General features: G+C 40.9%; 1 protein-coding gene across 2 annotated transcripts in view; it reads right to left on the minus strand.

Annotated features, from left to right (window-relative positions):
- Positions 1 to 904: 904 nt before the first annotated feature.
- Positions 905 to 25933, minus strand: part of entpd6 (ectonucleoside triphosphate diphosphohydrolase 6) — a 104731-nt gene continuing 79702 nt past the window's right edge. For both annotated transcript variants that reach the window (XM_062059372.1, XM_062059371.1), the window contains 14 exons: positions 22578 to 22802; positions 18985 to 19215; positions 14434 to 14510; positions 14205 to 14348; positions 13346 to 13421; positions 10440 to 10475; positions 7656 to 7744; positions 7298 to 7377; positions 7125 to 7189; positions 5077 to 5178; positions 2610 to 2747; positions 2376 to 2432; positions 2193 to 2305; positions 905 to 2127 (listed from right to left, as the gene is read on the minus strand). In XM_062059372.1, coding sequence (XP_061915356.1) covers positions 2038 to 2127; positions 2193 to 2305; positions 2376 to 2432; positions 2610 to 2747; positions 5077 to 5178; positions 7125 to 7189; positions 7298 to 7377; positions 7656 to 7744; positions 10440 to 10475; positions 13346 to 13421; positions 14205 to 14348; positions 14434 to 14510; positions 18985 to 19204 — 1287 coding nt within the window. In that variant the 5' untranslated portion in view covers positions 19205 to 19215; positions 22578 to 22802 and the 3' untranslated portion in view covers positions 905 to 2037. The remainder of the gene's footprint in view (positions 2128 to 2192; positions 2306 to 2375; positions 2433 to 2609; positions 2748 to 5076; positions 5179 to 7124; positions 7190 to 7297; positions 7378 to 7655; positions 7745 to 10439; positions 10476 to 13345; positions 13422 to 14204; positions 14349 to 14433; positions 14511 to 18984; positions 19216 to 22577; positions 22803 to 25933) is intronic.

Genomic DNA, 25933 nt, shown 5'->3' on the forward strand with positions numbered 1-25933 from the left:
TAATTTCGATTTGTCTGATAATTATTTTTTGTCACAATTTCGACTTCTCATATTTATGACTTATGTAATAATTCCGATTTTGTCTATCTCATATTTATGACTTTTTATGTCATGTCTTATCTCATAATTTCGACTTCGTATTTCAAAATCTTTTTTTTTTTTTTTTTAAATCTCACAAGACTTCATAACTCATTAAATTTAACTTTTTATCTCTTATGACTTTTTTTTCCATTTAAATTTTCCCTCTCATATTATGACTTACCATTGGGGTATTTTTAAGTGGTGAAAACGAGCTTCCAGTGAAAATGTGGAAGAAGAAGAATTCATCCTCTATGGCAGGGGTCACCAACCTTTTTGAAACCAAGAGCTACTTCTTGGGTACTGATTAATGCGAAGGGCTACCAGTTTGATACAATTTGCTCAATTTACCTTTAACTCTATGTTATTATTAATAATTAATGATATTTACACTTAATTGAACGGTTTAAAAGAGGAGAAAACACGAAAAAAATTACAATTAAATTTTGAAACATAGTTTATCTTCAATTTCGACTCTTCAAAATTCAAAATTCAACCGAAAAAAAGAAGAGAAAAACTAGCTAATTCGAATCTTTTTGAAAAAATTAATAAAATAATTTATGGAACATCATTAGTAATTTTTCCTGATTAAGATTAATTTGAGAATTTTGATGACATGTTTTAAATAGGTTAAACTCCAATCTGCACTTTGTTAGAATATATAACAAATTGGACCAAGCTATATTTCTAACAAAGACAAATCATTATTTCTTCTAGATTTTCCAGAACAAAAATTTTAAAAGAAATTCAAAAGACTTTAAAATAAGATTTAAATTTGATTCTACAGATGTTGTAGATTTGCCGGAATAATTTTTTTGAATTTTAATCATAATAAGTTTGAAGAAATATTTCCCAAATATTCTTCGTCAAAAAAACAGAAGCTAAAATGAAGAATTAAATTAAAATGTATTTATTATTCTTTACAATAAAAAAAAATAATTTACTTGAACATTGATTTACATTGTCAGGAAAGAAGAGGAAGGGATTTAAAAGGTAAAAAGGTATATGTGTTTAAAAATCCTAAAATCATTTTTAAGGTTGTATTTTTTCTCTAAAATTGTCTTTCTGAAAGTTATAAGAAGCAAAGTAAAAAAATGTATGAATTTATTTAAACAAGTGAAGACCAAGTCTTTAAAATATTTTCTTGGATTTTCAAATTCTATTTGAGTTTTGTCTCTCTTAGAATTAAAAATGTCGGGCAAAGCGAGACCCGCTTGCTAGTAAATAAATAAAATTTAAAAAATAGAGGCAGCTCACTGGTAAGTGCTGCTATTTGAGCTATTTTTAGAACAGGCCAGCGGGCTACTCATCTGGTCCTTACGGGCTACCTGGTGCCCGCGGGCACCGCGTTGGTGACCCCTGCTCTATGGAGTGTTGTGATCAGACATCAAGAGAGCTGCCAGACATGACTAATCGATGCCAGAAACAGAAACTATCAGTCGTGAGCTGGATAACGGAGTCCAGAAGAACTGAAGTGAAGTTCCAGCAAGATTCTTCTGGTCGTCCGAAGACCAGAGCGGGACTGATCTTTTGGGTTCAGGCCCTAGGATCACATCTTTGTGGGTTGCAGGACATCCATGTACAGGAAGATCGCTCCGAGAGCTGCCAGACATGACTAATCGATGCCAGAAACAGAAACTATCAATCGTGAGCTGGATAAAGGAGTCCAGAAGAACTGAAGTGAAGTTCCAGCGAGATTCTTCTGGTCGTCCGAGGACCAGAGCAGGACTGATCTTTTGGGTTCAGGCCCTAAGATCAGATCTTTGTGGGTTGCAGGACCTCCATGTACTGGAATCGCCCCGAGAGCTGCCAGACATGACTAATCGATGCCAGAAACAGAAACTATCAGTCTTGAGCTGGATAACGGAGTCCAGAAGAACTGAAGTGAAGTTCCAGCAAGATTCTTCTGGTCGTCCGAAGACCAGAGCAGGACTGATCTTTTGGGTTCAGGCCCTAGGATCAGTTCTTTGTGGGTTGCAGGACCTCCATGTACTGGAAGATCGCTCCGAGGGCCCAACTGGTTTCCACCTGATTGATGGTCCTGGCCAGCTGCAACAACACACTTTGAAGGATGAGCTCGACAAAAGTGGACCTATCCTTGTGTTCCTCCTCACCTTGAGAGGTTTCTGTGGCGGGAAGCCCAGCTCCTGCAGCAGGACTGACATGTAGACCAGGTCCAGGCAGAGGAAAGGGTTGTGCGATGGACTCAGGGACATCTCGCTGCACACTACACGACAACATGTGTTCTGGGCAGTGCTGCAGTACTTGGACAAAACCACCAGATGACGCCACCTTACCCTTTTTAGCTGCTCCTGTGTAGTCAGACACCAGGATGCTTCCTCCTTCAACCTTGTCTGAGCGCGCGCGCACACACACACACACACACACACACACAAACACACACACACACACACACACACACACACACACACACACACACACACACACACACACACACACACACACAAGTGTTGTTGTGCAGGTGTACGGGATGATGTGGTCCAATCAAACACTGGTGACAAGAAGCTCACCGATGAGGCCCAGGTCTAGGGCCCGGTCGTAGTAGTAGGAGGAGGCGTAGAAGTCCACGCCGGCGGTCTCGGCCATGTTGACCTTCCCCGACAGGACCTTTTTCACCTTGGTCAGACACGCCTCGTAAGGCTCCTCCCCTGAAACGCACGCAGGTGAGGTTCTGGTGGACTCACTCACATTACACCTTCCTAGAACCACTTGGACATACATGTTGGGACACTTTTTCACCTTACGAGACAAAACCTTGATGGGTTCAGAAAGACGTTTCGGACAATCGTATGATTCCGACTTTGTAAAGTCTTTGAGGACTTTGCTAGCTTTTTTGAAAATGTTGCAGGGATCCATCTAAGCATCAAATATTTTGTTATTGAAGAATTATACCTGTTAGCATGCTAACGCTAGTTTACTAGCTTTTTTGCTAATTTTGCATGTATACACCTGGGTAGCAAATATTTTGTCATTGATGAATGACACCCATTAGCATGCTTATGCAGGCTTTTTTGCAGGTCCACACCTGGGCATCAAATATTTTTGTTATGGAATGATACCTGTTAGCATGCTAACACTATTATGCTAGCTTTTTTGCAGGACTCCACCAGGGCCTCAAAAATGTTGTTATTGATGATACATGTTCACATGCTAAAGGTAGTCTACTAACTTTCTTGCTAATTTTGCAGGTATACACCTGGACATCAAATATTTTATTGATGAATTATGTCTGTTAGCGTGGTAACATTAGTATGCTAACCTTTTTGCTAATTTTGCAGGTATACACCTGGGCATCAAATATGTTGCTTAATGAATGATACCTGTTAGCATGCTAAGGTTAGTATGCTAACCTTTTTAGCTAATTTTGCAGGTATCCACCTTAGCGTCAAATATTTTGTTATTGACCAATGATAACTGTTAGCATGCTAACGGTAGTATGCTAAATCTTTTGCTAACGATGCAGGTATACACTTGGGCGTCAAATATTTTGTCACTTGATAATTGATATCTGTTAGCATACTAACGTAAGTATGCCAACTTTTTTGCTAATTTTGCAGGTATCCACCTTAGCGTCAAATATTTTGTTATTGACCAATGATAACTGTTAGCATGCTAACGGTAGTATGCTAAATCTTTTGCTAACGATGCAGGTATACACTTGGGCGTCAAATATTTTGTCACTTGATAATTGATATGTTAGCATACTAACGTAAGTATGCTAACTTTTTTGCTAATTTTGCAGGTATCCACCTTAGCGTCACATATTTTGTTATTGACCAATGATAACTGTTAGCATGCTAACGGTAGTATGCTAACTTTTTTGCTAATTTTGCAGGTATCCACCTTAGCGTCAAATATTTTGTTATTGACCAATGATAACTGTTAGCATGCTAACGGTAGTATGCTAAATCTTTTGCTAACGATGCAGGTATACACTTGGGCGTCAAATATTTTGTCACTTGATGAGTGATATCTGTTAGCATGCTAACGTCAGTATGTTATCTTTTTTGAAGCTAATTTCGTAATGTATACAACTTAGTCCTATTTTGGCACTTGATGCATGCCAACATTTGCAGGCTAGCGTTTTAAACACAATTTCCAGCTGCACACCTCAGAGTAATATTATTTGGTACTTGACACATGTTAGTATTTTAGCATGCTAACATTAACATGCTATATTACGGTCTTTCACTAATGTTAACTGTAAGTCATCATCGGCGGTCACTTGAACGAGTATGACAATCCTCCTGGTAGGGGGGTATCCCTTTATGGAGGATGCCTGTGCGTGACTTTGTTTTACGTGGGGAGACTGGTGCACAGACAGTCACCACACGATCCTTGACAGAATCGGGTCAGGGTCCAGTGGCATGGAGTCCAAGACGACTGGGGACCCTTTTCTGCTGCAGCCTTCTTACACATCGCAGCTGTTGTGGTAGTTCTTAAATCTACCGTCTTCCGCCTGCTCCGCCGTTGAGGTCTTCACCGTATCCCTGGCTAGGGGGCAGTCAGGTACTCGGCCTTTGCCAAGGGCCACCTGGGGTAACAGTAGTAAAGGGGTTAACCTCCTAGTGCCCCAAGACCCCATAGAGGAGCCTCCACTGCCGGATGCACTTTAACGTCATGCCCAGGACAGTAACTGTATGCTATTGTTAACATGTTAGCATAGTTATTTGTTAGCTTTTTAGCTCATATTTATACATATACATATATTTAGCTTGTATATATAACTAACTGTTAGCATCTAAGTTCGGCTTTGGCTGTTCAACATTTGCATTGCACTTTCTAGTTCTTTGAAATAAATATATTGTACTGGTTTTGAAGGCAAAAACTACCAAAATGGCCATCAGTGGAAAAAATTTGGGCACTGGAGTGGACAACAGTGACCTTACAAGAGGTGGGCGTGACCCAACAGGTGTGTCCGTGTGGCGCAGGTGTGAGGTTGTTTGCTGCATGCTGGGAAAAGAAGATGGACGGTACCTGCCCTATGTCCGCTCACAGTGAACACGGTGTCAGCGTACTCCCAGCTGCCCGAGTAGTCTGCAGCCAGGCAGGGACTCACCAGCTCAGTGCTGCCTCCTACTGTTCACACACAGGAGCGCACAGGTCAGCAGTAGAAAAGGAGGTGTTGTTTATACACTAAAGCAGGCCTTAAAAACTGTTTTCGTTGAGGGCCACATCGCAGTGATGGCTGCCCTCAGAGGGCCACATGTAACATGAATGTGTCATAACTTTGTGACACAATTTGCAAAGGCAACTCTTTTTGATGATATTTCTTACGCATAATTTGTTTTGAAATTGTAATTTAGGATTACACAAACAAATAATAATAATAATCATAATAAAGTGTAAAACGTGTGCAACATTTTACTGTCAAAATTCTAACAACACACACATTTAGCCAGAAACAGATTTTTTTGTTCCTGCTTTTAGCAGGCCACGTAAATGACATGGGGGCCACATGAAATGATGTGGCGACCCAGTTAAAAAAACGTCGGGGCCACTGAAATGATGTGGGTGGCCACTTAAAAAAGATGTAGCTGGCCACATAATTACGTGGTGGGCCAAAATTTGATTATGGTACGGCCCAGAATAAAATGATGTGGTGGGCCATAATTAAAATGATAAGGAGGACCACCTTAAAAATGTGTCTGGCCACATAAACCAAATTATAATAAGGTGGTGTGCCACATAAAATGATGTGGCGTGTCAAATTAGAAGTGTATTGCATGCCACAAAAAAAAAAGATCAAACGGGCCGGATAAAATGATATTGTGGGCCTAATTAATATTGTGTGGAGGGCCACTTTAAAAATATGTGTCTGGCCATATAAATGATATGGCGAACCAAATGTGGTGGGCCATATAAAAGGATATGGTGGGCCATAATTGAAATGGTGTGGAGGGCCACATAAAATGATGTGGCGTGCCAAATTAGAAGTGTATTGCATGCCACAAAAAAAAAGATCAAACGGGCCATGTAAAATGATGGCGCGGCCTACGATAAAATTATATAGTGGGCCTAATTAAAATTGTGTGGAGGGCCAATTTAAAAATATGTCTGGCCACATAAATGATATGGCGAACCAAAGGTGGTGGGCCATATAAAATTCCATGGTGGGCCATATAAAATTCCATGGTGGGCCATAATTGAAATGGTGTGGAGGGCCACATAAAATTATGTGGCGTGCCAAATTAGAAGTGTATTGCAAGCCACAAAAAAAGATCAAATGGGCCAGATAAAATGATATAGTGGGTCTAATTAAAATTGTGTGGAGGGCCAATTTAAAAATATGTGTGTGGCTACATAAATGATATGGCGAACCAAATGTGGTGGGCCATATAAAATTATATGGTGGGCCATAATGGAAATGGTGTGGAGGGCCACATAAAATGATATGGCATGCCAAATTAGAAGTGTATTGTTTGCCACATTTAAATGATCAAACAGCCCACATAAAATTATATGGTGGGCCGTAATTGAAATGGTGTGGAGGGCCACATAAAATAACGTGGCTTGCCAAATTAGAAGTGTATATGCTTAAATGACCAAACGGGCCATGTAAAATGATGTGGCAAGCCACATAAAATTCTATAGTGGGCCATAATTGAAATGGTGTAGAGGGCCAATTAAAAAATATGTGTCTGGCCTCATAAATGACATGGCGGACCAAATGTCGTGGACCACGATATAATGAGGTGGTGGGCCACATAAAATGACGTGGCGGACCCCAGGGAAATGACGTGGTGGGCCATAATTAAAATGATGTGGAGGGCCAATGTAAAAATGTGTCCGGCCACATAAATGACGTGACGGACCAAAATATAATAAGGTGGTGTGCCACATAAAATGACGTGGAGGGCCACCTTAAAAAAATGTTGCGGACCACAATTGAATTATGCGACAAGCTACATTCAAATTATGGGACGGGCCACCATAAAAAGTGGCAACAAAAAATGATGTGGGGGCCACGTTAAATATTGAGTTTGACACCTGTGCAGTAAAAGGCTGGGTGAAAACAAACGTACAAGGCGGAGCGTTGACGCCTCCCAAGACGGCGAGTCGAGCGGACATCAGGCCCAGACCGAGGTAACTAAGGAGACAAGGTCAGTGACATGGTCTCAGTTACATAAGCATGTGACTCCACTTAGCCCCACCCCCCTTGTTAAACAGTGGTGTAGATGCAGACAGGTGGGGTCACCTGTGCGTATAGAGGGTGCGGCTGATGCTGAACAGGGTCAAGGACCTGATGTAGTCCATGGGCGACGTCTGGACGCTTTTCTGCGGAGACAACGACAAGGTGATCAAAAGGTGAAAGTTCACCGGCGTCGAAGAAGTCATCTTCAACCGGAGGAGCAGGGCGAAGATAACGTGACGCCGCCGCCAGGGTCAGGCGCTCACCAATCCCTGGTGTACGAAGCCTGACCTAGATAAGACCCCTCCCCGGGCCCCCTGCCCGATGTGAGAGTGTTTGTCTGGGATTAGCGGGGCCTTTGCCGATTAGAGCGCTGCAAGATGGACGCCATGCTGAGACTTGGACAGGGACACGCCTTCCTCACCTCGTCTTGTGGGCTGAAGGTGATCTGAGTGGACCCCCCGCCTAAATCCAACATGCCCGCCGTGGCCGAGTGGCCGTGGTGGAGGGAACCTGGGAGGGGACGGGACAACAGACATGGGACAGATTAGGAAAATTGAAGGCTGAAAAATAATCCAATAACAGGTAATCACTGTTCCTTGTCCACAGTAATCACACACGCACACACATATTTTGGAGAGAGAGAGAGAGAGAGAGAGAAAGAGACCAAGGCCAGGGGTGTCCAAAGTGCGGCCCTGGGGCAATTTACGGCCCACAGCTAACCTTTTACGGCCCGCGGCACATTTTAAAAATACTCTTAAAAGAAACAAAGATTAGAATATAAGAGCAAACAGGTGAAATGTAACAAGAAAATGTTGCAATACTGACAATAATAACAACACAAAACTGCCATGTAGGCAGTTTTTTTACTCCAAAATTGTCATTGCTCGAAAAATAATAAAAACTTATATTCAAGGAATAGATCTGAAGTTGATGTAGGGGTTTAAGAGTTGAAAGTAAAAAAAATACATATCAATATAAGACTTATTTTGATCACTTTTATGAGTGGGGGCCTTTTGGGTGCCCGAGACCTTTAGTGTGATTTTTTTTTTCTCAAACAGTCATTGTTCAAAAAATAATCATGAATCAAAAGCAATGTTGTTATAAATTATTGACCTATTTAAGGCTCCAACTACTTCACATCAAATATTCAATTTAAAAAAATGCTTTGGGTAAAACTTTTCAATTAGTTTTGTACTTAAAAAAAAAAAAGCCATTAAAAATAAAAAAATAAAACTTCATGGCAACGGATATATTTGAATTTGATCTGCGGATATTTAGGTGTTGAAAGTAAAAATAATTATAATATATGACTTATTTTAAACACTTTAATGACTGAGACCCTTTTGGGTCCCCGGGACCTTTAACATTTACCAAAATTGAGGGGAGTCCTACTGGTTTTGAAAATGAAAAATATCTAAATGGCCCCCGCACGCTTTCATTTTTCAGTGTGTGGCCTTCAGTGGAAAACATTTGGACACCTCAAAAGTGGGTTGTTATACATTCAACAAAATATATGATTTATTTTTAACACTTGAGAGGGGGCATTTTGGGTCCCCGAGTCCTTTGGTGTAATTTTTCTTTTCTTAAACAGTCATTATTCAAAAAATAATAACGAATCAAAATCAATGTTGTTAAAAATTATTGACCTATTTAAGGCTCCAATTACTTCACATCAAATATTCTATTTAAAAAAAACTTTTGGATAAAACTTTTCAATTATTTGTGTTTTAGACTAAAAAAAAAAACAAAAAAAACCTTTATGGTAACGGATAGATCTGAATTTGATCTACAGATAGTAGTAAAAACTAAAGTAGAAAAAAATAATAACTTTGGGTCCCCGGGACCTTTAACATTTACCAAAATTGAGGGGAGCCCAACTGGTTTTGAAAAGGAAAAATATCTAAATGGCCCCCGCATGCTTTCATTTTCCAGTGTGTTGCCTTCAGTGGAAAACATTTGGACACCCCAAAAGTGGGTTGTTATACATTCAACAAAATATATGATTTATTTTTAACACTTAAGTGGGGGCCTTTTGGGTCCCCGAGACCTTTAGTGTATATTTTATTTTCTTAAACAGTCATTATTAAAAAAATAATAACGAATCAAAATCAATGTTGATAAAAATTATTGACCTATTGAAGGCTCCAACTACTTCACATCAAATATTCAATTTAAAAAAATGTTTTGGGTAAAACTTTTCAATTATTTGTGTTTTAGACTTTAAAAAACAAAAACAAAAAAACTTTATGGTAACGGATAGATCTGAATTTGATCTACAGATAGTAGTAAAAACTAAAGCAAAAAAAAAAAAAGACTTATTTTCAACACTTTAATGACTGAGACCCCTTTGGGTCCACGGGACCTTTAACGTTTACCAAAATTGAGGGGAGCCCTACTGGTTTTGAAAATGAAAAATATCTAAATGGCCCCCGCATGCTTTAATTTTTCAGTGTGTGGCCCTCAGTGGAAAACATTTGGACACCCCAAAGTGGGTTGTTATACATTCAACAAAATATATGATTTATTTTTAACACTTGAGTGGGGGCCTTTGGGTCCCCGAGACCAAATATTCCATTTAAAAAAATGTTTTGGGTAAAACTTATCAATTATTTGTGTTTTAGACTTTAAAAAAACCTTTATGGTAACGGATAGATCTGAATTTGATCTACAGATAGTAGTAAAAACTAAAGTAAAAAAATACAATAAAATAAAAAGACTTATTTTCAACACTTTAATGACTGCGACCCCTTTGGGTCCCCGGGACCTTTAACGTTTACCAAAATTGAGGGGAGTCCTACTGGTTTTGAAAATGAAAAATATCTAAATGGCCCCCGCATCCTTTAATTTTTCAGTGTGTGGCCCTCAGTGGAAAACATTTGTACACCCCAAAGTGGGTTGTTATACATTCAACAAAATATACGATTTATTTTTAAACACTTGAGTGGGGGCCTTTTGGGTCCCCGAGACCTTTAGTGTAATTTTTCTGTTCTTAAACAGTCATTATTCAAGAAATAATAACAAATCAAAAATCAATGATTGACCTATTTAAGGCTTACCAAAATTGAGGGGAGCCCAACTGGTTTTGAAAATGCAAATTTCTAAATGGCATGCTTTAATTTTTCAGTGTGCCCTCAGTGGAAAAAGTTTGGACACCCCCGCCCTGGCACATTTGAAGATGTGAGGCTGGAGGACATAAAATTCTCACCCGTGAGGAAGTTGATGGTGATCCATGCAGAAATTCCTGAGCAGAGAAAGAAATTAGTCTTTTACATATCAATGATAAAATCATGAGCAGACATCACGTCTGTGAGCGATAAAAGATGTCAGGAGGCGGGGCTTATTCAACATGATGAAATATTTGCACTCGACACCAAGCATTAGTGCCTTTTACCAGCGACCTCTGACCTGGCGTACATGCTCAAGTGGGCGATTCCAACAAAACAAACAAGTGCGGCAAGAACGCGGCCGCGGGTCAGCGAGCTAAACACCGGCACTTAACACGCTCCCCCCCACCCCACCCAACCCACCACTCACATCTGCATTAACAATAAGTCGCTTCCATTCGGTAATCTCAGGCCGGCAGAAGCATGCGGGCCAAGAAGTGCAAAATCTCAGAGCGATAATAAGGCTTGTGTGATCCGTTTAGACTTCTAAAAGGGTCGCTTATGGTCCCAGCGTGTCCATTAGAGCCCCCGCCCCCCCCAAAGTAGGGCTGGATAAGAAGTTAATTCAGTAATCATTAAAAGACATTTATGGCCTGCCAGGGAAGGAGAAAACATTTCAGCCTCAGAAATCAACAGCAAATAATCGGCCTGTGCACCCCCCGCCCCTCCCCCCCTTAAGATTAAGCGGGACATTATCCCACATGGCCGTAATTGCTTGTATGAACTACTTTAAAAAGGATTGGATTATATCTGGGCCAGCTTCCAAACGGTTAGAACACACAAACTACATGTCGCTCCTACACGGACTTTGTAGTCCCTGACACTGAACTTAGGGACCATTTTTGTAGCCCTCCCCAGGCAGAATCTAATTAGACGTGCCAAATGACAGCATGGTGACTTCTGTCAACACACCTTTCAAAGAAGTGGAGCTGATATTGTAACGTTAACTACAGAAATACAGCCCACGTCGCAGCACTGATTGGTCTATTCACCCTTTAACAAACAGGGACGGCAGGGACAGGATCGCAATCGACCTGCGGAAACTGAGGCTGTAAATCAGCCTAATTTGCATAATTGGCCACAAAACGTGCGCGTATCATGTCGAGAGAAGCCGAAGGTGAGCAAAAAATATTAAAATGCTAAAGAAATGTTTAAAAAAAGTGGACGCAGTAAGAATGATGCGGACACGTTTGTTACTGGATACTTACGAATACGCTTCTGCTTTGGAGAATATGTAAATGTGGTTATTTGATACTTGTTTATATTGACCAATGTGCTGTTTTACACTGCAATATTGTTCAATTATTATTACCTATGACTAGCTTGTGTGCTATTGTGTGCTTAGCTGCTTCGTAGCTGCTAGCTCCTAATAGCCTATAGCCTCGCATCTCTACATTTTGTAAATGACTTTAGTAAAATAGAAGAAAATGTGTTTTTATTGGAGGACATTTAGGTGTAAACTGGCGGTCCATCTTTGAACAAGTAAACTCGCTGCAGGACTGCTTCTATCGCACATGATATCACACACAAGTAAACACGGTGCAGGATTGCCTGTATGGCACATGCTATCACACACAATTAAACACGCTGCAGGACTGCTTGTATCCCACATGATATCACACACAAGTAAACACGGTGCAGGACTGCTTGTTTCGCACATGATATCACACACAAGTAAACACGGTGCAGGATTGCCTGTATGGCACATGATATCACACACAAGTAAACACGCTGCAGGACTGCTTGTATCCCACATGATATCACACACAAGTAAACACGGTGCAGGACTGCTTGTTTCGCACATGATATCACACACAAGTAAACACGCCGCAGGACTGCTTGTATCGTACATTATATCACACAAGTAATCACACTGCAAGACTGCTTGTGTCACACATAATATCACACAAGTACACACGTTGCAAGGACTCCTATCGCACATAATCTCACACAAGTAAACACGCGGCAGGATTGCTTGTATCGCACATGATATTTCACACAAACATGCGGCAGGACTGCTTGTTTCGCACATAATATCACACACAAGTAAACATGCCGCAGGACAACTTGTATCGTACATAATATCACACACAAGTAAACATGCTGCAAGACTGCTTGTGTCGCACATGATATCACACACGAGTAAACACGTTGCAAGGACTCCTTTCACACGGGCGACATAGCTTGGTTGGGAGAGCGGCCGTGCCAGAAACTTGAAGGGTTCTGGGTTCGATCCCTGCTTCTGCCATCCTAGTCATGAGCAAGACACTTCACCCACCTGCTCCCAGTGCCACCCACACTGGTTTAAATGTAACTTAGATAATGGCTTTCACTATGTAAAATAAATGATAAATGGGTTATACTTGTATAGCGCTTTTCTACCTTCAAGGTACTCAAAGCGCTTTGACAGTATTTCCACATTCACACACACATTCACACACTGATGGCGGGAGCTGCCATGCAAGGCGCTAACCAGCAGCCATCAGGAGCAAGGGTGAAGTGTCTTGCCCAAGGACACAACGGACGTGACTAGGATGGTAGAAGGTGGGGATTGAACCCCAGTAACCAGCAACATGTAAAAGCGCTTTGAGTCACTAGAGAAAAGCGCTATACAAATATAATTCACTTCACGTGATATCACACAAGTAAACACGCGGCAGGACTGCTTGTTTCGCACATGATATCACACACAAGTAAACATGCTGCAGGACTGCTTGTATCACAAGTACATTTAATCCAGTGTGGGTGGCACTGGGAGCAGGTGAGTAAAGTGCCCTGCCCAAGGACACAACAGCAGTGACCAGGATTGCGGAAGCGGGGATCGAACCTGGACCCCCCCCAAGTTTATGATACGGCCGCTCTACCAACCCGATAGTATCGTCGGCCAAAATGATATCATCCACATCGTCCATACGGCGCAACCCTATGTAATGTTCTCTGACGGTACCTTCATCAGGGCCGTCCATGATGGACACGCTGTTGTGCTGGGACAGGAAAGGCGACGTGTCAAACAGCGCCCTCGCCTGGACACACAGGGAAATTCATCTAGTGGTACACCAAGTCTGTAAATATGTACCGTACTTTTCAGACTATAAGTCGCAGTTTTTTACATAGTTTGGCCGGGGGTGCGACTTATACTCAGGAGCGACTTATGTGTGAAATTATTAACACATTACCGTAAAATATCAAATAATATTATTTAGCTCATTCACGTAAGAGACTAGACGTATAAGATTTCATGGGATTTAGCGATTAGGAGTGACATTGTTTGCTAAACGTATAGCATGTTCTATATGTTATAGTTATTTGAATGACTCTTACCATAATATGTTACTTTAACATACCAGGCACGTTCTCAGTTGGTTATTTATGCGTCATATAACGTACACTTATTCAGCCTGTTGTTCACTATTCTTTATTTATTTTAAATTGCCTTTCAAATGTCTATTCTTGGTGTTGGGTTTTATCAAATAAATTTCCCCAAAAAATGCGACTTATACTCCAGTGCGACTTATATATGTTTTTTCCTTCTTTATTATGCATTTTTGGCCGGTGCGACTTATACTCCGGAGCGACTTATACTCCGAAAAATACGGTAATGTACATGGAGTGCCATGGTTGATGTTTGTGCATTGTGTGTAATGTTACAGGGGCCAAAAATATCACATATACTCTGCCTTGTTTTTAATGAATACTTGAGCCTACTGCGCTACTGTATTTTAATGTTGCTTATTATGTATGGTGGCACTTGGAATCACTGATGGAGCACAGTGATTGAGGACTAGGTGGCGGTGAAAGTCCCTCACCCGCTCCAGAAGGTTGTTGGCCTTCTCGACAGGAAGCAGGCGGAGGCCAGCGGTAGCTTTCAAAACCAGCGGGGTGGCGCTCCACGCGGAGGACGGGACCCTGGCCTTCGCCACATCCAGCAGCTCCAAGATGCCGGCGGTACACTGCACACAGGAGGGGGGGGGGGGGGGGGGGGGGGGCGTTAACGTTGAGGTCAGAGTTCAGGTGGACAGGACAGGACAGCAGTACCTCCTCAGGATGGTCGGCGTAGGCGGACAGTCCGGGCTGGATGGCTCGGAACGTCTCGCGGACCACAGCGGGACCGTCTGCGAGGGGAAGCATTACAAAATTAGCGTGTCGCCCGCCTGGTTAGCGGTGTGGCTAACAAAGGAGCCAAAAGAGCACTCAGGCAGTGCGATTCAGCTTAGTGCTGAAATGCGATAACGTGGGCGGCAAACCAAATGGAAGCCATGCTGGAAAAGGCTGTGATGAGTTTGTGTGCATGACAACGGGGACTCTGTGTCGTTTATCTTCGCCACATGTGTGGCGACTTCTCTGACTGCACTATTCTTGTGAGGCCGGATGGGACTTCCTGCAGAGCGTCTCTCGCTTCCCGTGATGTCGACCGCCATGCTCAATCGGCCGTTTGAAAGCTTTTTAAGAGGATTATTTGAGTAGGTCGATCAACATGATGCTAGCCTTAGCATGCTAGCAGAACAGCATGACCAATTGGGAGAAGAAGAAAACCGTAAAGCTGCGACAGCGTTGAACTCTCGGGGTTCGCTCGCGTCATTCCCAATGCCGAGACGCGCCATCAAAAATCTCAGGAAGATTGGCGCATGCGGAAGGAAGTTAAAACTATTATAATTTTCCACCACTTGAGGGCGATATAGGTGTCGATTTCACCACAAGTCACGATCGGACCCCAAACTTAAAGCCTCAGGTTAGTTTGGAAGGAAATCTGATCATTTCAAGTCAATTAATGACAGTTTCAAGCAGTTTTTACCGCCAGGCTCCGCCCACCACGAACGGTTACCAATATGTATTGACTAGAGATGTCCGATAATATCGGACGATAAATGCTTTAAACTGTAATATCGGAAATTATCGGTATCAGTTTAAAAAAGTCAAATGTATGACTTTTTAAAACGCCGCTGTACGGAGTGGTACACGGACGTAGGGAGAAGTACAGAGCGCCAATAAACCATAAAGGCACTGCCTTTGCGTGCCGGCCCAATCACATAATATCTACGGCTTTTCACACACACAAGTGAATGCAATACATACTTGGTCAACAGCCATACAGGTCACACTGAGGGTAGCCGTATAAACAACTTTAACACTGTTACCCAATATGCGCCACACTGTGAACCCACACCAAACAAGAATGACAAACACATTTCGGGAGAATATCCGCACCGTAACGCAACATAAACACAACAGAACAAATACCCAGAACCCCTTGCAGCACTAACTCTTCCGGGACGCTACAATATACACCCCCGCTACCCCCACCACCTCAACCTCATCATGCTGTCTCAGGGAGAGCATGTCCCAAATTCCAAGCTGCTGTTTTGAGGCATGTTAAAAAAAAAAAAAGCACTTTGTGACTTCAATAATAAATATGGCAGTGCCATGTTGGCATTTTTTTCCATAACTTGAGTTGATTTAGTTTGGGAAAACCTTGTTACATTGTTTAATGCATCCAGCGGGGCATCACAACAAAATTAGGCATAATAATGTGTTAATTCCACGACTGTTTATATCGGTATCGGTTGATATCGGAATCGGTAATTAAGAGTTGGACAATATCGGAATATCGGCAAAAAAGCCATTATCGGACATCTCTAGTATTGACCCATCTGGCACTTCAGTATGTCGTCATTATCATTTGTAACAATTATGATCAAGAACTGAATTTGTGGAGCGAAGTTATAAATGTTGAAAGTTTTGTGGCGATGCATTAGATCAGAGCCCGCCGACGTCTTCAATTTGGCACGCAAGATGGCACGAGTTCAACAAGCAATCTGGCCCGGCAGGGTGTGTACATATTAAATTTAAATATCTGGCGGTCTGATAGGTGCTTATTTTTCCCCATCTGGTGGAAAACACGAGTGACTCAGACCATGAAGTGTACTTTTTAGAGACTTTATGTACGGCATTTACTAATATGACCCCATCCAAACAACCTTCCCTAGTCATAGCGCAGGGAAAAAATTAAACCAGCACAAAATGTCAAGAAACATGTCACACATAACACTGAACTTTGTCACATATAGACAGACAACATTCACACTCACATTCACACACTAGGGCCAATTTAGTGTTGCCAATCAACCTATTCCCAGGTGCATGTATTTGGAGGTAGGAGGAAGCCGGAGTACCCGGAGGGAACCCAGGTAGTCACAGGGAGAACATGCGAACTCCACACAGAAAGATCCTGAGCCCAGGATCGAACCCAGGACCTTCGTATTGTGGGGCACACGTACTAACACTGACGTCCTATTCTTGGGTCACGAGTGCCCCCTAGTGTGCCGCCAAAAAAAATTGTTTCTCAGCTGTGGTTGTAATACCATTTTCCGCCACTTGTGGCGGTAATGACAATATCAAACCAACAAACGAAGTCTGGAGCTAAAGTCAGAGAAATTTCTTAAACGCAAAAATTATGACTAAAGCAACAAGGCTGTATTTATTAAGAAAAATATAAAAGTCATGTTGATGATAAGATATGACTGAGTAGAATTATTTCTTATAGTTGTAAAATGAAAATATGGTTTTGTAGTCGCCAGCATTGAAAGTCAATTGTTGTATTTGTGAAAATAGGGGGCAGATACATTTTTAAATGCTTTCTGCTCTTTTTCATTCATATTTTATTTAATGTTATGTTGATTGATTTTTTAAAAATTGTATTCCTTTGATGTTTTTATGAATTAAATAAACTATTTTCATTTGCACTTTAATTTTATCGACAGTTAGGTAAAGAAATATTATCTTTGGTAATTTAGTTTGTTTATTTTAGCACAACATAATTGTATGTAAATGTAGCTTTCATCAGTCATTTATGAGTATATTTGATTAGAACTCATGTTTCTAATCAGCCTGGCCTAAAGCCTAAGGTTTATGTGTTGAATAAATAATCTTTGTGATTAACACATGCTTTCATATCATTTGACAAGGTTGTAAACTGTAAGTAGTTATATGATTACTGAGTGTTAGAGATGTCCAATAATGGCTTTTTTGCCGATATCCGATATTGTCCAACTCTTAATTACAGATTCCGATATCAACCATTTTTGTTTTTTCTCGGCGAAGTCTTTAAGCGACAACTGTGTGGTACTACTTTTTTCCGGTGTTTGCTTTTCATCCATCTTCCGCTTATATTCACCGTGTATCTCCTTATGATTCTTGAAAAGGTGGGAGATCTAATTGCTCGTATTAAAGGAAGACGTCTTGGTTCCTCCTCGCATAACCAACTTTTTGCAGTCATTGCAAATTGCCAGTTTTTTATCCGTCAGAGACACTTTAAAATAATCCCAAACCATAGACATGGTGTCGTTAGTCAGTCACCGAGCTCGCTCGCTTGTTAGCCACGGCTACAGCACCGGCAACAACACACTCTTGTTGTTGTTATGCTCCACTCGCGGCGGTTTGATGAGGTCATCATGCGTCGCCAGTAAACCTCTCATGCTGCAGTCGTCAACTCCTGTGTTGTGTGTGGGAGAGGGTAGAGGGGAGGGGCTCCTGACTGGGAGACGCATCTGCTCTGTACTTCCCCCTACGTCCGTGTTTTACCGGGTATGTACCGCTCCGTACAGCGGCGTTTTAAAAAGTCATTAATTTAACTTTTTGAAACCGATACCGATAATTTACGATATTACATTTTAAAGCATTTATCGGCCGATAATATCGGCAGACTGAGTGTGATTAAAATCAAGAGTAAGATTACAAATTCTGTGTTCATATTTGAGTGGGCCCCGGGACCCTATCAAATCAAATCAAATAAAATCAACTTTATTTATAAAGCACATTTAAAATTTACCACAGGGGTAGCCAAAGTGCTGTACAATGGGCAGGTTAAAAGATAATACGAGAACCGAGCAAACACAACACAACACAAACAGAACACGATAAAAAATAAATAAATAAAACATAAAAACAGGTTCACAGCAGGTGTATTATGGGGCGCCATTGCAGGATGGATATCACTCAGTGTTAAAAGCCATGGAATAAAAATATGTTTTTAAGAGAGATTTAAAAACAGGAAGAGAGGAGGCTTGTCTAACACTAAGAGGTAGGTCGTTCCAGAGCTTGGGAGCAGCAGCGGCGAAAGCTCTGTCACCGCTAAGCTTCAGCCTCGTGTCTGGGACCGTCAGTAGCAGCTGATCGGCTGATCTATGTGTAGTGGAAAAGTTGGGCACAAAAGTCAAAAAGGTTAAGAATCCCTGGCATGGGCAAAATTGCCATCCGTCTAATATCGGTCATTTTAACCGAGCTTGTTTGTTCAAAGACCATGAGAGGAATGCGTTAAAGTACGACCCCTGTTTTTGGCCTAAAAAATGGCCGACAGAAATATGAATATGGGTTCTTGAGACTTTTACGTGTATATGTTTGGACACGTTTTTGAGCGCAACAAATTTTCCAGGTCTAGCGAAAAATTCTATATTTTGAAATGTGAAAATTAGAAAACATTGGCCCCTGCCATCAGATTCAGGTATTGTCACAAATCGCAGGAGACGTCCAGCGTGACAGGACACACAAATAAACGGCACAAAAACTTTGTAATGCAATCATGCGTCGCACCTTCACCGTCCATCTTGAACTTGAAAACATGGATTCTGGTGCCGGTGCTCCCGGCGTCGAACATGATGCCGTACTGAAAGTGTTCGACGCTGGCGGGCAGGTGGGGGGGTGGCCAGCGCGTGTCAGGACCGCCCGTGGAGTAGTGGCGTCTGACCAGCAAGACATAGACCAGCACACAGGCGGCTGAGACTACGAGTACAAGCAGCCTGGATCTCTTCATCGCCGCTCATTCTGGGAAGCAAAACACTTTCATAAACTCACCAAGATCACAACACAGAGTCAATGGCTTCAAACAGGTGCGCTTAACACAAAAATACTCCGGTCTGAGACAACCAGAATTCTTACTGGTTGGTTCATGCAATAATATGAAAAATTTTGCTGGATTTCTGTTTTACATTCTCCCACTATCTGCATTGCCTGCTAATTGTAAGCAAGTTTGGGCTTATTTTGAATGTGTGGTTTCTTATTTGGGCTTGCTTTTCTGTCTCCACAATAAAGGAAAACATATGAGTGCGCCGTTCAGGGCTGGGGGACAAAACGATATACCGTATCTTTCGGACTATAAGTCGCAGCTTTTTTCATAGTTTGGCCGGGGGTGCGACTTATACTCAGGAGCGACTTATTGATGAAATTATTAACACATTACCGTAAAATATCAAATAATATTATTTAGCTCATTCACGTAAGAGACTAGACGTATAAGATTTCATGGGATTTAGCGATTAGGAGTGACAGATTGTTTGGTAAACGAATAGCATGTTCTATATGTTATAGTTATTTGAATGACTCTTACCATAATATGATACGTTAACATACCAGGCACGTTCTCAGTTGGTTATTTATGCCTCATATAACGTACACTTATTCAGACTGTTGTTCACTATTCTTTATTTATTTTGAATTGCCTATCAAATGTCTATTCTTGGTGTTGGGATTTATCAAATAAATTTCCCCCAAAAATGCGACTTATACTCCAGTGCGACTTATATATGTTTTTTTCCTTCTTTATTATGCATTTTCGGCCGGTGCGACTTATACTCCGGAGCGACTTATACTCCGAAAAATACGATAAATATATACCGCGATGGAAACGTAATCGATATCAATTAAAGATGCGTCCGATAGAACATTGCATTTTTTATGGAAGCAAGGTTGGTTGCATGAACAAAGGCCCTCGCTCTCTGGTAACCGAGCAACGCAGGGAAGTGAACACTGGCCAGTGGGAGTGTCACGCTAACAGCCAATCAGGTAACAGTATCAACTATGAAGTTTGGTTGTGCCATCTTGTTGTTTTTCGGTCAAAAGTAAAAATGAGTGCCGCAGAGAGCGAAGAAGTTGTGGATAAAAGAGGGAAAGTCCGTTGGACAGTATGGCACTTTTTGGGATTTTTTCAAAGGGACCATAGTCAGACCAATGTGGTCTGTAAATGAGGCAAGGCGCTCGTTCCCACCAAGACCGCTAATACCACACCACCTTAGCTCACCCTTTAGAGCACAGCTGTAACTTCCTGGCACTAAACCTGCAGAAAATAGTTATTCTCAGCGTTCTCTCTGTTTACATTTTCACACTTTGCACTATTTCTTACACTTAATGAAGCATTTCTTACATATTCCTTATTTCAAGATCTTATTGTTAAGTGTTGAATGTGATTTTAATATTTTGTTGACATTGTTTGAGTGTTTTCCATGCTTGTGTTGACATTTCCTTTCTGCCTTGATAGCTGAGGGGTTGTAATCAGAGGAAGGTTACATTTCATTGTGTATATCAGTAAAAAAAAAGGGCTAAAAAGTAAGGCTTTAATCCAATCAATCCAATCCACTTTATTTGTATAGAAAAAACATTATCGATCGATCTCTACAGTGCACTTATGTAACAATCATCTGCATACTTAGAGCACTTATGTAACAATCATCTGCATACTTTGGAAGTGGGCAAACCTGCTGAATTGGAAATGTTTCAAATATTTGTCCTACTCAATGAATGTCACCAGTCAACTTTGATTTGAATTGAACTCAAATTTTTTTTAGGCAGGTTCGTCAATAACTAATGTCACACATTTAACTCACTTTTCTGCTGTTTGTCGCTATGACTTTTCTTAGGTTGACTTGAATAATTGCATCAAATGTCAACAAAACATATATCATGTGAAGTAACTTATTTACGCCAACTAAGTAACTATTTATTGTTCACAAGCTAGCTAGCTGACTCGCCCCTGCTGGTATCAGACAAGGACAAGTCACAGGTGGAGAAAATCCTCAGTACTGAACTCTGTCGAACTTGCACCTGGCTCGCTGACAACAAGCTATCCATACACTTGGGTAAAACGGAATCCATCCTATTTGGGTCCCACATCAACCTTAAGAAAGTCAGTGACTTCACTATAAAAGTGGGTGACATTGTTATCACCAGGAAAGATGAGGTCACCTACCTAGGTTCCATTCTAGAGGCTAATATTTCCTGTGATAAAATGGCAACCACAGTAATCAAAAAGGTCAACCAACGAACAAGATTTCTCTATAGAATCTCCTCTCTGGTCAACAAAAGCACCATGAAGATTCTAGCGGGAACTCTCATTCAACCCTTTTTCGATTACACATGCACCTCCTGGTACCCTACCACCTCCAAAACCCCTTAAATCTAGACTCCAAACATCCCAGAACAAGCTAGTCAGATTACTGCTAGACCTCCACCCCAGATCCCACCTCACTCTTACCCACTTCTCCAAAGTGAGCTGGCTCAGGGTGGAGGACAGAGTAAAACAACTTGCACTGAGCCTAGTCTATAAAATCCGCTACACCTCCCTGATACCGAAGTACATGTCAAACTATTTCCTTTACGTAAATAACCGCCATAACCACAACACCAGAAGGAGCTCCACTAACCACGTTAAACCCAGATTCCATCTAACAAAGGTCTTAACTCATTCTCTTTCTATGCCACATCAATATGGAATGCACTCCCAACAGGTGTAAAAGAAAGGGCATCTCAATCCTCCTTCAAAACCGCACTAAAGGAACACCTCCAGGCAACTTCAACCCTAAACTAACACCCTCCCTTCCACATCTCACCTCCCCGGATTGTAAATAATCAAATGTAGATACTTATTCTTATGCTTTCTGATCTCTCTCTCTATGTCCACTACTTGCTGTACATATCCTACCAAGTGAGACCTACACTGTTCCAATGTCCATTTCTCTGAAGATGCAATTGTTGATGACTGAAGTGTTGATATCAACCAAATCTACCCCCCCCCCACCCCCTTTCAGGATTGTAAATAATGTAAATAATTCAATGATGATTATCTTGTGTGATGACTGTATTATGATGATAGTATATATTTGTATCATGAATCAATTTAAGTGGACCCCGACTTAACAAGTTGAAAAACGTATTCGGGTGTTACCATTTAGTGGTCAATTGTACGGAATATGTACTTAACTGTGCAACCTACTAATAAAAGTTTCAATCAATCATTTCAATCAAAGCCGGCTAGCATGTAGCTACGGAACTAGAAGCAAATTACACTTTTTTTGTTTGTTGTCAAAGCGAACATAAACTTATTCAACAAACCCAACGAAAGTTGAACTACTTACTTATTGGGGTAGCTTGAATGAACTAGTAATAGTTATTCGGTAAAGTTGGAAGTCATTGTTTCTTCCGGTTTGTCTTCATTCCTCGCTTTGCCGCTGTCAACACTGTGGAGGGTCGCGCGGTGATGACGTCACATCGGCAGGCGTGGGTAGTAAAGAAGAGGATTGTGACGTTGCTCCATAGCCTACAGCAGGGGCGTGCAAACTTTTTCCACTGAGGGCCGCACACTGAAAAATCAAAGCATGCCGGGGCCATTTTAATATTTTTCATTTTCTAAACCAAAACAAAAAATAGATTTTTTTTTTTTACCTTTACCTTTTTTACCTTTAGGGCTCCCCTCAAGTTTGGTCTCAGTCATAAAAATGTTACAAATAAGTCATATATAATTTTTAAATTTAACTTTTTTATAGTTCAGGTCTGTCGATATTAAGTTTATTTTATATATATATATATATATATATATATATATATATATATATATATATATATATATATATATATATATATATATATATATATATATATATATATATATATATATATATAAAAATATTACATTTTTTATGCTCTTTTTTGCCCTGTTTATATGGCAAACACAAAATATGCAATATTTCCCCCCCCCCAAAACAGTTCAAAGTGGAATATTTATTGGGAAGTACCGTATTTTCCGCACTATAAAGCGCACCTAAAAACCTCCAATTTTCTCAAAAGCTGACAGTGCGCCTTATAATCCGGTGCGCCTTATATATGGACCAATATTGAGCCACAACAGGTCTCGCAACTACGGGATGCATAACGTAACCCCAGCCTCTACTGTAGCGTCTATTCTACGCGCCTTATAATGCGGTGCGCTTTATATATGAACAAAGTTTTAAAATAGGCCATTTATTGAAGGTGCGCCTTATAATCCGGTGCGCCTTATAGTGCGGAAAATACGATAATTGAAGCTTCGAATTGGTCAATATTTTATAACACCACACATTTTAATTAATTATGATTTTTTTGCGCAAAGACAGTTAAAAAAAAATCCCACTTAAATTCTTGGGAATCCAAAAGGGCCCCCACTCAAAGTGTTTTTACTCTTAATGCTTAAACCTCTCAACTTTAGATCTAAGTTGAAATTCTATTTGTTTGTTTGTTTGTTTTATGCCTTTTTTGTCAAAGAAAACCTTGTTTTTTATAGGGCAAACACACAAAATATGCAATATTTTCCCATCATCTTCAATTTTGCCCACGACATGTCATGAGTTGAATTAAATAAGGAATATTGTCTGCAGGACAATTGTACTCATTTTAATTGACTCCTTTAGAATCTGCCTTATTGGTCAATGCGGGCAATTCAAATCAAGGACCTTCACTTGTACTTTGAATGGAGCTAGGCACAGCGTATACTTGTATAACCGAATGCAAACAACCTTCCCTAGTCATGGTGCAACATAAAGTCAACACACAAGGTCACACATAACACAACCTGCTCACTGAAATTTGTGGATATTATAAAAAATATCCATGTACCATAAAAAAAAATCTAAGTTACACTTATTTAAATCAATTACATTGCATGATGGGAAAAAAAGCAAAACACTCTCCACATTTATCCATGTTTGGCGCATTTTAGCTGCTTGATATTTCTGACTGATTACAAAACTTTAAGCAGGTCATCACGGAAGTAAACAAGGTAATATTCTTAACATCCAATTATATTAATTATATATCCATTTGCCCGAATGCAGCTGAGATAGACTCCAGCACCCCCCGCGACTCTTGTAAGGGACAAGCGGTAGAAAATGGATGGATGGCCCCTGGCCCAATTTTTTTAGCCAAATGCGGCCCCCAAGTCAAAAGATTTGGACACCCCTGCTCTATCCTATCCCAACATACTAACTTTGTGCCAGCGTGTACGCACAGGACTTAAACTTTGGCGGTCCGCATGAGAGGCGAGCGTGCAGACGACCGAGCTAAAACTCGTTGGGGAGTGAGGTTTACACAACAGGTCACATGACTTCTTCTTGTTCATGTGTCATAGCCAATGTGTGTCCATCTTGACAAAGTCAATACGCCACAATTCTTCCTTACTGCAGCTTTAAAGTGTGTGTGTGTCCAACAGGCTTTCCTTCGCTGAGCTGCTGGTCATGTGACCGGTGTAAGTAGGTCATGTGATCCCATCAGGGGGATTATTAGGGAATCATTGGAAGGATTTCTGGGGGATAATTCAGAATGTCGGGATCATAATTGGTAGAAGATTCCACTTTCATCTTGAGCGTGGATTAGGAGACATCTGGAGCGAGCTGCCTTATTAGAGCCGCTCTTCACTTAGCACTTTCCAACAAAATCTACGGCTTCTCGTCGACCCGCTTTGTTTTGTTATCGTGACTCAATCAAGTGAAATAGAAACCAGACCATTGCTGGCCAAGGTGGCAGCAACACATACGGTGCATCTGAAAAGTATTCAAAGCGCTTCACTTTCTCCACATGTTGTTATGGAGTTCCAAAATGGAACACGTTCATTGTTGTCCTCAAAATTCTACACACAATACCCCATGACAATGTGAAAAAGGTTTTCTTTGAGTTTTTTGTAATAGAAATAAAATAACTAAGAAATGACATGTACATAAGTGCTTTGTTCATGCACTTTTGGCAGCAATTGCAGCCTCAAGTCTATTTGAATACGATGCCACAAGCTTGGCATACCTATCTTTGGGCAGTTTGGCCCGTTCCTCTTTGCAGCTCCTCTCAAGCTCCATCAGGATGGATGGGGAGAGTTGGTTTTCATCCAGGATGTCTCTGTATATTGCTGCCTTTATCTTTCCCTCTATCCAAAGTGCGGCCCGCCAACGTCTTCAAATTGGCCCGCGAGACGTCATGAAATTAAGATGGAATCCCACCCACAGGGAACTTGCATTCATTCAAAAAGTCTGACGTCTTAGACGGTACAATTCGATTGCCATTTAGTGGACAAAATGAGATTAACAGGTCAAAGACCTCTAATTATGCCTCAAACAGCATCGTACGCAGACTTTACTTATATGACAAAATCCAAACAACCTTCGTAATCATGGGGAAAAAAATAAAAAATCCAACTGACACAAAATGTCAACAGATATGGTCACTGAATGTTGTGGATGTTATAAATAACCATCCATTCACCATAAACAAATTAAACATTTACACCCATTTAAATCCATTACAAAGCATGATGGGAAAAATGCAAAACACCGTCGCCACTTATCCATGTTTGGTGCATTTTAGCTGCTTGATATTTCTGATTGATTACAAAACTTTAAGGAGGTCATCATGGAAGTAAACAAAGTAGCAGTCAAACTTTCACACACTCTTAAAGGCCTACTGAAATGAATTT

The sequence above is a fragment of the Entelurus aequoreus genome, linkage group LG09 (genome assembly GCF_033978785.1).
Source record: "Entelurus aequoreus isolate RoL-2023_Sb linkage group LG09, RoL_Eaeq_v1.1, whole genome shotgun sequence".
NCBI classification, from domain to species: domain Eukaryota; kingdom Metazoa; phylum Chordata; class Actinopteri; order Syngnathiformes; family Syngnathidae; genus Entelurus; species Entelurus aequoreus.